At 46.6% G+C, this 12,051-nt stretch overlaps 1 protein-coding gene across 1 annotated transcript; it reads right to left on the bottom strand.

The window, feature by feature from the left end:
* Positions 1-6,746: 6,746 nt before the first annotated feature.
* On the bottom strand, positions 6,747-8,207 carry LOC122495154 (vomeronasal type-1 receptor 1-like). The gene has a single exon (XM_043600937.1). It carries the CDS (start codon positions 8,125-8,127, stop codon positions 7,210-7,212), a length of 918 nt encoding a protein of 305 aa, XP_043456872.1. The 5' UTR covers positions 8,128-8,207; the 3' UTR covers positions 6,747-7,209.
* Between the last annotated feature and the right edge of the window lie 3,844 nt (positions 8,208-12,051).

Genomic DNA, 12,051 nt, shown 5'->3' with positions numbered 1-12,051 from the left:
GCCATGGACACAGTCATCTTGCCAGGGAGAGAGCAAACAAGGTTCCGGTGCGTTAGGCTGACAGCAAGACTCCTGAATCCCAGACCCTTTCCTGAATGTCTGGAGCAATGGGACTTAGGTCTTCTCAGGGCAGTGCACACAACTATGGTCCACCACATGACACGTGTGCCAAGAAAATGGCGAAGCGAGCAGGACCCATGGTTTGGCTGCAGAAAGGGCAGCGCTGCCCGGGAGGTAAAAGACAATGGACAAAAACCAGGATACTGGGGTGCGTGTGAAGGCCTTACCCAGCGAAGCTGTAAGTGCCAAGTTCTCCAGCATCGCATCGTGGTACAGGCGTCTCTGAGCCTCATCAAGGAGCCCCCACTCCTCCTGGGAGAAGTCAATGGCCACGTCCTCAAAAGCCACACAGCCCTGCCGTGATGGGGACAGATCATTCCTTTTTTTTTTTTTTTTTAATTTTTTTTTCAACGTTTATTTATTTTTGGGACAGAGAGAGACAGAGCATGAACGGGGGAGGGGCAGAGAGAGAGAGGGAGACACAGAATCAGAAACAGGCTCCAGGCTCTGAGCCATCAGCCCAGAGTCCGACGCGGGGCTCGAACTCACGGACCGCGAGATCGTGACCTGGCTGAAGTCGGACGCTTAACCGACTGCACCACCCAGGCACCCCGGGGACAGATCATTCCTTGATCAGCTTTTTTTACGACTCTGAGTTTCTTCACCCCAACATTCATTCCATGCTCCCTCTCCTTCCAGCGGTCCCCACTATGGAAGACATATCAGGTCCTGGAGCCAGAGAGACCTGCTCTCTTCTCACAGTATCGTGATCATTGTCACTGCCGACAGCAACAACCGGCATGTGCGCAGGGAGGTGCCATCTAAATATTGAGCCTGGCATTAGGACATACGTCCTCTTGTCTGGGGTCTCCCAGATTGTGCCTCCGAGACACAACCAAACACGGGCTCACTCTCCACCCTTACGTCCTCAAAGTCACGGCCCTAGGTCCTTCAGTTCATGCTCTCTCTCCATGAAACTACTTCCACCACACCTCTCTCATAGTCTTGCTCTGGAAACCACTTCTCCCCTCCTACCCAGAAGCATCACCCTGGTAATGGCAGGCATTACCTGCTTATGACATCCAGGTGGTGTCTGGCAAATTCCAAAAGGACCCAGCGCTACCCCAGACTTCCAATGATCCCTGCTACCGGAGGGGACAAAACCCACTTGTAGGCCTCTCCACCCGGTTCTGCTCCTTGCTTCAACCCCAGCCACCAAGAACCACCTGCAGACCTCAGGACCCCAGGGCTCCCTTCCACTTGTGGTGCACGTGATGTCCCCTCATCAGTCACTGACTTCCTATCCATCAAACCAGCAGTCAAAGCCCAGCCCTGGAGGTCTCTTACCCCAGCCCCAGCGATGCTCCAGCGATACTTCTGCCCCGGTGCTAATTTGCCAGCCTGACTGAAACAGCTAGGATACACCAAGAGACACAATAAATTCCTGGTAAGTCCGCAGTACGAATAAACACTAGTGTGGGCCTCAGTGTCATCTTGCCTCAGTTACTCTTGTGCGCCCGCATTCCCCTTATGTCCACGCTTCCTGTGGAAGCCCTGGCCACCTGACAGGTTGTCCTCTCCCACAACCTTCCCACAGCCATTTCTCCCCCTCAGCTGTGTTTATGAGGCCCAGCACCCCACCCAGATGCCCAGGCATGACACTCAGTCACAGCTCCCAGCTTCCCCTTGCTGGGCAGCCAATACCTTTATCATGATGACAAGGATCCCCCTCCTAATTGGGACCCAAGCTACCCCCCAGTGCAGACACCACCACCTTCTGGATGTCTCCCTATTGAACCCCTTCTCAGAGTTCCAGACCTTTGTGGCCACCTACTAATTGTTCTCCACACGTGTTTCTCTGAAACATCTCTGAGTCTTAAGATAGCCAAAAACAAAACTCATCTCCCCAGTGAGAATTAATCTTTCTACCAACCTTAATATCTTGGTTAAGGGAGTTTCCACCCTTCCAGCTGCTGAGCCCTACAACTGTTTACCTTTTTCTCTCTCTTTCTCAAAATCTGAAATTCTGGCCAGGCCTAATTTAAAAACTGATCCAGAATCCAACCAGCTCTCCCACTTCAACAGCCAGCACCCTGGTACAACCACCAGCACTCACCTCAAGGACTGCAAGTTGCCTGTTTTTCCCATCATCCCTGGCCCCCCAAGAGTATCTGCTCTCGCTCTTCCAGGCTGCAGCCTCAGGGGTCCTGATGAGACCGAGGTCAGATCACCTCCCTCTGCTCCAAACCTCCTATTTTCCCCATCACCTCCAGAAGAGACACCCAACTTTTCATGGAGCCATTCCAGGCCCGACCCCTTCCCATCTGCTCTCTGTTCTCTCTTCTCTCATGAGAAGAAGAGGAACTGCAGTTCCTTGAACAAACACACCTTCACCTCCTAGCATGAACATATTCCAATACCTCTGTCTGGAACAATCTTTTACCTCACTGTATTGGTTGCCAGCAATAGGGACCTCTCCATATAACTTCCAGCCTGGATGTATGACCCTGGGTCTCCAGGCCCAAGAAGAGTGGAAGAGTGGCAGGCAAAGAGACTGAGGACACAATTCCAGAGACCAAGATGGGGGCTCAGGACCATTGAGGGCCTGGGATATCCTTCACTCACCTTCATACAGTCCATAAGTGCTTCTCTGGTCTTGCAAGGAGGAGGGTCACCAGAGGGATGTAACCATGGCAGGGCTCCATGGGCTCCCCTGCACCCCTGCCCGGCCCTGGAGCCAGGTGACCTGGGATGACTGCATTCTCTCTCAGCCTCAGTCCCCAGTGCTGACTCTTACAACTGCGTGACCTTGGCCAAGGACTCAAACTCCCTGTGCCTCGGAATTATCATCTTCTTTCCGGTATGTTCTAACTCTGAGTAACTTTTTGAAAACTTTGAGAAGCCTAATTCAGATCTTGTACCTCTTCTATTCACAACCTTCCATGGCTCCCGGCATCCTGAGAATTAAGTTGAAACTCTTCATCTTGGCACTACAGGAGCATTTCCTCCTGGATCAATTGCCCCTGCAAACCAGTCTCTCTGCCTGTAACACTCTCACATCTCATCAACGGTGGCTTTCAGAAACGGGGACGAAGAGAAGACAAGGGAAGACAAGACAAACCAGTCTCTCTGCCTGTAACACTCTCACATCTCATCAACGGTGGCTTTCAGAAATGGGGACGAAGAGAAGACAAGGGAAGACAGGACAAGGGAAGGGAGGGGAAGGGAGGGGAGGGGAGGGGAGGGGAGGGAGAAAAGAGAAAGAAATGGGGACGTCACACATTATCTCCCCACTGACCCGGACCCCTGGGCCTGGGCCGTAGGGACGCGAGCAGGCACCTCGTGTTCGGGCCTTTAGGGCCTGGGTGGAGGAAGGGCGGGGAGGACCTGGAGGCCGCGCGTTTACTTGAGTCGGGTCCCGGGGCGCGGCCGCCGCCATCCGACTCTGTAGGTACAGAGGGGTCCTAAGAGGTCGGCGACAGAGGCGGGACTCGTGCACAGTTGTCAACCACCGCCTCCGACCCTCAGACCAGCTGCTGTGCAGTGGGGACAACCCCACCCCTACCGCCTTCTGGCTCTCACCACCGCGGACCGGACTGCACGCTCCTAAAGGTCCCAGATCCCGGCTGCGCGCGAAAGCAAAGCGACTGCAGCCTCAGGAGTGCCGGAAGTCCCGCCCCGAAGCTCTGGTCCACACGCGGAAACTCCTCTATTTCTGCGAGTTCATTGGCTGCACGCTCTGGGCACGCGGCACTGGCAATTATGGGTAATGTAGTCCCCACGGTGGCGCTCGGCACGAGGTTCGCGGAGCCCCGAGGCCACGTTTGCTCGCGGAGTACAGACACCGTCTAGGAAGGTGTGAGGCGAGGCCCCGGGTCGGTCCCCTCGCGGAAGCTCGACCCGCACCCGGGCGCCCCTCGGCTGAGCGGGGTGGTCGTGGGCGACGTGGGAGGTCTCCCCCTGGGAAGCGCCCAGTGCCGGACGTGCCTACCCCCTCCCCAGTCCCGGAGCCGCTCCCCACGCGCCCCGGCCCCGCGTCTCAGAACGAGTTAAAGACCCGGATCAGGCCCGGCGGCGCTGTGTGCGCTTCCCGCGGGTCGCCCACAAAGGTCGGGATTTGGCCTCGGCGGGCACAGGTGCGCACTCTTCCCCCCGAGCCGCGCGGACGCGTCGCTGGCGGCTCAGGTCGGCGGCCCGAGGCGGGGGCGTTTTGCCCCCGGGATCCGCGGCGGAAATCCGGCGCCTGGAGCCTGAGGGCCCCGGGGGAGCCCTGTCGGGAGGAGCCCGATACCCAGGAACGTCAGCGCGCGCCCGCAACTTCCAGCTGTCCTTTGGGGGGCCCTCGGCGGCAGCTCGCGGCCCTCACCGCTCCCGGGACCCGGGCGGGCGCCCCCTGGAAGCCCCTTGGGTGGAAAGGGGGAACTCAGACTCGGGGGCCTCTGAGGAGGTGCCCACGCCCCCTCTAGGTGTGTCCCCGGACCCCCGCGCTGCTCGGCCCTCCACCCGAGCTTCCATGGGGCCCACCGGCACCTTGGGGTCTGAAGTTCCATCTCCGCTGTGCCCAGCCCACGCTGTCCCCGGTCAGATGCGACCTCAGATCACACCTGGCCCGCTGACCTGATGAGCATGTCTGTCTGCGAAGGGAAAGAATTAACCAGGTTCCCTCAGGGAAACAGGTGCACTGAGAGCCCCCAAGCGGAACCTACCCTCAGCGTGGGCTCCTGCTGCCTCCAAGACCCACCTGCCCCTGAGCCTAAATCCATGCAAGCAAGGCCCCACCCGGGACAAGTCCCCGCCCCCCGTGCGGCTTCCCGCAGGGGTGTCTGGAAAGCAACCCAAAGCAATGGTGAATGCTTTTAAAACAGAAACTTGAAAAATATAAGTCAAAGGGTGAGAACCGCTTGTGGGGTAGTAGAATGGGGTGGCAACCTGAGTGTAAACAGCAGGGGGGTCATTGTTGCCTTTGTTCCCTGCAGGGTTCTAATAGCACCCTCACTGTGTGGCCTGTGCCATCTGCAGCGGTTCCCAGCCCCAGCAGTAGTAGTTCTTTGCCCAGCCTTGTGAGTCTCATCCAGCACCTGCACAGGTTAGTTTTTGTTTTTTGTTTTTTTTTTTCTTCCAGACACCTTGGCGACCCCAGGCAGATTACTGAGGTTTCTTCAGTGCCCATACCCCGTTCTCTGTTGTGCTTACGTAGGGATTCCAGACTCCTCCTCACCCTGAGCTCTGAGTACATGGAAATCCACAGAGTACAGCATGAAACTTCTAACCTATTTAAGGGCTGGAAGAAATCTTACTTGAAGTAGGAGCCGCTTCTAGAAGTCTTACTTGAGTTAGGAAGGTTATCTTTTGAGTTGAATAAAGGAGGAAGAAAATCCCAAAGTAACGGGCTCAAGCCATATATTACCTTTATTTCTAACAGGATGTGTCTGTTTCCTGGTGGATATATATTTTGCTATGTGTAGTTTACTCACACTGGAAGAAAGATGGGTTTCCTTGGCTTCATTGGGGAATGGAAAAGAGAGTGGAGGAGGGAATTTAATGTGTGGGCTGCAAGGTTGATTGGGATGGGCAGTGGGGAAGATGATTCTGGAGCATCAGGAAATGGAATAGAGCATTAAGGAGGTGATAGAAGCAAGAAAGTTTTCCTTCTAGGTGTTAGTCCCTATTTGTATACTGATGGAAGGTCAGTAGATAGGGGAAAATAGGTGAGGAAAGGGATCATGGAAAACAGCAGGTGTGAATTACTTAAAATGGTTCATTAGGGAACAGAATGGTTCATTAGGGAAATTTTATCCAAAACCATGATGAGGTATCACTCCACATCTACCAGGATGGCCGTGGGGCAGAAATCGTATTGACAAAGCCTTAGAAAAATTGGAGAAATTGGAGCCCTCATCTGTTGCTGATGGGAATGTAAAATAGTGCAGTGTGAGATTGAACAATGTGAAAACCAGTTTAGCTGCTCCTCAAAAACTTGAATATGGAAATACCATTGGGCCTAGCATTTAACACTCCTGGTATCCAACCCAAAGAATGGAAAGCAGGACTCAAACAAACACTTGTACACATTGCAATGGTCATAGCAGCACTCTTCACGATATCCAAAAGGTGGAAACAATCCAAGTATCTGTTAACACAGGAAAGGATTTTAAAAATGTGGTATTTTATACAATGGAATATTATTCAGCCACAAAAAGGAATGAAGTTCTGATACATACAACAAGATGGGTGAAACTTGAAAACATTATGCTAAGTGATTAAAGCCAGACCCAAAAAGATAAATATTATGATTCCATTCATAGGAAATACCCAGAATAGTCAATCTCATAGAGACTGAACATAGGTTAGAGGTTAGCAGGGCCTAGGTAGAGAGGGAAATGGGAAATTATTGGTCAGTGGGTACATATTTTCTGTTTGGTTTGATTTTTTTTTTAAGTTTCACGTGTCCAGCTATAAAATAAATAAGCCACAGGGACAAAGATACAGCATAGGGAACAGAGTCGATAATATTGTAATAACCCTGCATGGTGATAGATGGTGGCTGCACTTATGGTGAGCGTTGTGTAATGTATAGAGTTGTCAAATCACTATGTTGTGTACTTGAAATTAACACAACTTTATATGTTGTATTATTTTCGTATATAAATTATATTTTCACACGTATATGTGAACTAGAAACAGATAGTGGTAATGGTAGTAGACACAGAACACTGCAGATTTACTTAATGTCACTGAATCGTATACTTGAAAATAATTAAAATGGAAAACTTTATATTACATATAATTTACTGCTATATATACACCAAAACACCTGCAAAGTGAGAGATTTTGTCTAAATTCCCAAACTCACAATTTTTCCTCTGTTCTACTATTTCAAAATTTCATGGATTTTTCTATGCATGAAGCTAAAACAATTTGAGTAATGTTTGTGTAAACAACTTACATAATATTCACGTGCTCCTATTATAGGGTTCATGAGTTCTAGGACCGAATTGTTTCAGTCTACACAGCATAATACTTTCTTATCAAAAATCTGAAAATTATCGATCCCTAAGTATTAGCAGATGATGGAAAGAATGATTGAATTTCCCATAGAGAACAGAGTCTTATGGTCTCAGCCAAATTAGCAAAAGCTGTTTACCTTGCCTAGCCGATAAAACAGAACCGGTTTTGCAGTTTACCAGTGACACGAGTATCACTGAAAATGAGCACAAAGGGACTGAATGTTGAGAAACATAAAGACAAAAATATAGAGGCATCCACTAGCCACTGGCCTGGAATAACAAACAGAATCATCCAAACAGACAAAAGAGAAGACAGTGAGTAAAAAGAGAGAAAGCAGCTCACAAGGATCAAAATGGTGCACGTAGCTCTGGCCTCGGGAGAAGGTCTAGGAGAATGGCCGTTGCTGTGAATATATTGGACCTGTTGCCTGTGCCTGTGTAGGAAAATAACCATGGAGGCACTAGCCCAGACCATGAAGGCCAAACATGTGAGGTCAATTGTAGAAAATAGGGCTGTCACTATAAACTTTAAAAATCGGTCCGGATTTAATGGGGAGCAGTATCCATAATTTATCTTCACACTAAGGTTTTTACTGTGCGTTGGACCAGCCATTTTAATAGGAACAAAGATGCTTACCAAGAGATGCAGGATCCAGCAAAGGCAACAGCACAAGTAAATGCACTTTGAGGATCTCCTTCTGAGCTCCATCGAACTAAAGACATTGAGGCAAAGCCTAACGGCTTGGAAGCCACTGAGGAGGGAGGTGGTGCTGAGGCAGACCCCCCTGGCTACTCTGTGGAAGTAGAAGAAAAACTTACATCCAGCCTCATTCAGGAAATATGTTGCTCCAAAAGCTGCCGTTATATGAGGGATCCCTCTGGAGAAAAGCACCAAGGAGTTGGCTAAGACCAGTTGATTGAGAATCACGTCTGTGGGTCTCACCTTGTGTCCAGTGAGCAGAGTGAAGTTATAAAGACAAAGAAGGGAGAAGTTTCCAAGGATTCCCACTCCCAGCTGAGTGACTAAGGTAATCCCGATTTGCCACTTGACAGAAGCCATCACGTCATCTATGGAACATTGGTTTCAGTTGCAGCCAGAGGAATGCAGTTTGACAAACAAAAAGAAATATTTACCACCAAACCCAGTAGCCTCCAGCGCTAAGCTTAGCACATTCTTTCTAAATTTAAATCAACACTATAGGGGCGCCTGGGTGGCTCAGTCGGTGAAGCATCCAACTTCAGCTCAGGTCATGATCTCACGGTTCATGAGTTCGAGCCCAGCGTCTGGCTCTGTGATGACAGCTTGGAACCGGGGGCCTGCTTCAGATTCTGTGTCTCCCTCTCTGGCCCTCTCCTGCTGGCGCTTTGCCTCTCTTTCTCTCTCAAAAATAAACATTAAAATTTTTTTTAAAAGAAAAAAAATAAACATTATGTATGTATGCTCATGGGTACAGAGTCTATTCCTGAAGGTTCCACTTGGAAACAAATGTCTGTTCACTGGAACATGGTGAGTGATTTATGGCCCATCTGCACAACAGAGTTTTCCACACCTGTGAATTGAGTGAGGAGGATCTCTAGACTCTGATCTGCAGTTATGAACTGTGTGTATTCTGAAGTGAGAAGCAAGGTACAAAACTGTGTGTAACATGCTAAGGTTTCCCCAAGTGTGTGGAGGAGTGACAATATGGACACAGAACATATATAGGATGGGGCTAATTTTAAAGCTAGACTGGTAAGGAAGAAATGTTGTCATAGTGCCTTATATGTACAAATGTACATATTTCACATAATTATTAAATAATGTTAAATTAATTGTTTTAAAAGCACTAAATTCAAGTGTTACAAAATTTGATTGGCTATCCATGTGGCTGTCCCTGTATGTAAAGGAAATATGAATAGGGAAATACATTTCAAGTGAATTGAAAATTAGAATTTTGAGTGTATATCCTGAACGGGGATAAATGGAGGCAAAACTATCTGCCCAAGTCTTAACTTTTGTCTGCATATTTTACTATAATGTATTTGTATGGTATTTTGGGAACAAACATATTCGTATAAATGGGAAGTAAATCCTTCCCTGTAAGACAAAACAAATGCACATATGAAACCAAAGATTCTGAGTAAAAGTCTAAAGCCTACATTTGACAGAAATAATACCAACTCCTATAGTATTGGTTTTAACTTGCATGTATTTCATTTTTCTTTTCATTGAAAAAAATCTAGAAATTATAAACAACTTCACGACAGTGCCTAATTCTAGCGCCCAATTTATGGACACCTAATACAGTTTTTCCATATAAGAAGCAGTGTGGTTTAGGAAAAAAGAAAAAAACTGACATATTCCAGACCTAGGGCAGGAACCTCCAAAGATCATCCCAAAACTGCTTGCTTGGCAAGGGAATAGAGGAAACCGTCAGTGCTGAGGGTTACTTTGGGAGGTGGCAAGGTCTGTCCTGAAGAAGCTGTCACTGCCCCACTTTGGTGCAACGGTAACTTGAAAGGATTGACATAGATAAACCAAAGGCATATATAGACAAGTAATGCAAAAGTTAATGCTGGAAGATGTTAGGGAAACAACTAATTCTGAAAACTGGTAAAGGGTGACTATCAACCATTACTCCTGCATTAGCTGAACAGCCTGCGTTTTGCATTAAGAAATGTCTGTGGAGGCACACACAAAAAATGGCCTGTTTGGATAAGACTTGTGGATGTCGGATAAAAATATTTCATCATGGGAAAAGATTCAGAGATACAAAATTAAATAGTAAAAAATAAATTCAACGACATTTGAGGAGAGACTTCCTCATGAGGACAATCCCTTCTTCCAGAGTCACTGATGTTTCAGTCTTGGTTGATGAAGTATGAAGACTTCTTCAGATTGCAAAGACACAAAGCCAGCCTGCTGGACAGCAATTTACGGAGTCATGGTCTTCCTGCATGGATTAAGGAGCAATAGCTGTAAGATAGGTTTCAAGTTCCATGATTGAAAACTGAGATGGTTGTACACTTGAGAAACATCGGAATTGTTATTAGGATAAATCACATAATTTAGAATAGTCTCAAATCAAGACAGTTTAAATTTTCCTTTTTAGGCAATAGCCTTTTCCAAGGTGTCAGTGAATAGTGAAAGACTAGTGGAATTTTGGAAAACAACATTAAAATAAACTAATATGAGGGGAACATTGATTGAAAACCAGAAACTGTACTTAAGTCATACGGTTCATTTTGAATAACAACAAAGAAAACCATCATCCTAGATGGAAATTTTTGGAATGTTAACAATAAAATTCACACTAAGAAGTATGTTACTGAATAAAATTCCAATGAAAATGTTAACATTTCTCTTTTTTTAATATTTATTTTTGAGAGAGAGAGAGAAACGGGAGGGGCAGAGAGAGAGAGAGGGAGACACAGAATCCAAAGTAGGCTCCAGGCTCTTAGCTGTCAGCACAGAGCCCAATACGGAACTTGAACCCATGAACCATGAGATCATGACCTGAGCTGAAGCTGAATGTTCAACTGACTGAGCCTCCCAGGTGCCCCCAAAATGTTAACATTTCAAAATTTTCTCTATTAACATCAAACGTATGCAAAATTTTAAATGTTTAATGAAAAGAACTTTCCTTACTATATATAAAGTAAATAATAACTATGGGTTACTACTGGCAAAAACCAAATATGGAATAGAATAAGGAGATTACAAATTATCTATGTTTGCAGGTATTTATGAGATAAATTTATAGAAGTTTATATATGATAAAAGTTAATGCTGAATTATTTCGGAGAAATGAGTTTTTTAATATATGGTAGTAAAATATTTGGAGACTTAGTTAAGACATCACAGGTATATTTTTTGAGCTCTAATCTTAAGAAAATAAATAACTACTGGATCTAAACCTAAGAAATGTCTAATCTCTTAGCTAAAATATGTTCTCTTTTTGAATTTATTTATTTTTTAAAATATTTTTTAAAGAGAGGGAGTGTGTGAGTGGGGGAGACAGGCAGAGGGGGGAGAGAGAGAGAGAGAGAGAGAGAGAGAATGAGAATGAGAGAGAGAATGAATCTTAAGCAGGCTCCATGATCAGAGCAGAGTCTGGCTCAGGGCTCAATCCCACGACCCTGGGATCATGACCTGAGCCGATATCAAGAGTTGGGCACTCAGCCGACTGAGCCACCCAGATGCCCCTTGTAGTAGTATATTTTCATAATTTTGGCTGAGCCAAGTATTACTAAGCGTGCACCAAAACTGAGGATTTAAAACATTTGTAGCACATTTGTATTTATGTATAGTTAAGGGGCTCCTGGGTGGCTCAGTTGGTTGAACGTCCAACTCTCAATTTCAGCTCAGGTCATTATCCCAGGGTCGTGGGATTGAGCCCTGCATCGGGCTCCTTGCTGAGTGTGGAGCCTGCTTAAGATTCTCTCTCTCTCTCCCTCTGTGCCTCTCCCCTGCACGCTGTCTCTAAAATAAAAAAAGATAATAATTAAAAGTGTTTTCATGCTTATACTGTGTTTTTACTGAAAGACCCCTCAAACAAATAGAAAAATGAAACTCAAAGAAAGCATTTGAATATGTAGAAGCAGCAATTATAATAATCTCGGTGTTTCTTTGGCAATGTAAATGAACAGGCAACTCTTAGAAAAGAAAGCATACATTATAAAATGTGTTTTTCTCACAAACATCAGAAAAAAACAAATTACACCAAAAATGACATTGTACTTTTTAAATGCACACATACTCTTGCTGAAATTTCATTAGGGTCGGTTTCCTCTAGAAAAATTGCATCATTTTTATTGCATATCAGAAAAGATACACAATTTGGAGTTTTCTTATTGGCCTGCTGTGTTACACATTTTAAAATGTGTAACTGACTGTGACCTCGGGATATTCAGATGCACCAGTGGAATCCCCTTTCATTGTCTCCCGTGTACTCCACCCTGACCCTCAATAAAGGCGCTTGCCTAGAGGTCCTCCTCCATTTCC

The sequence above is a fragment of the Prionailurus bengalensis genome, chromosome E2, assembly GCF_016509475.1.
Source record: "Prionailurus bengalensis isolate Pbe53 chromosome E2, Fcat_Pben_1.1_paternal_pri, whole genome shotgun sequence".
Classification (NCBI taxonomy): Eukaryota; Metazoa; Chordata; class Mammalia; order Carnivora; family Felidae; genus Prionailurus; species Prionailurus bengalensis.
This window is presented reverse-complemented; position numbering and strand designations above follow the sequence as displayed.

Bases quoted from the DNA above. Each gene is read 5' to 3' on its own strand.
- LOC122495154 (XM_043600937.1), bottom strand. From the start codon at position 8,127: ATGGCTTCTGTCAAGTGGCAAATCGGGATTACCTTAGTCACTCAGCTG.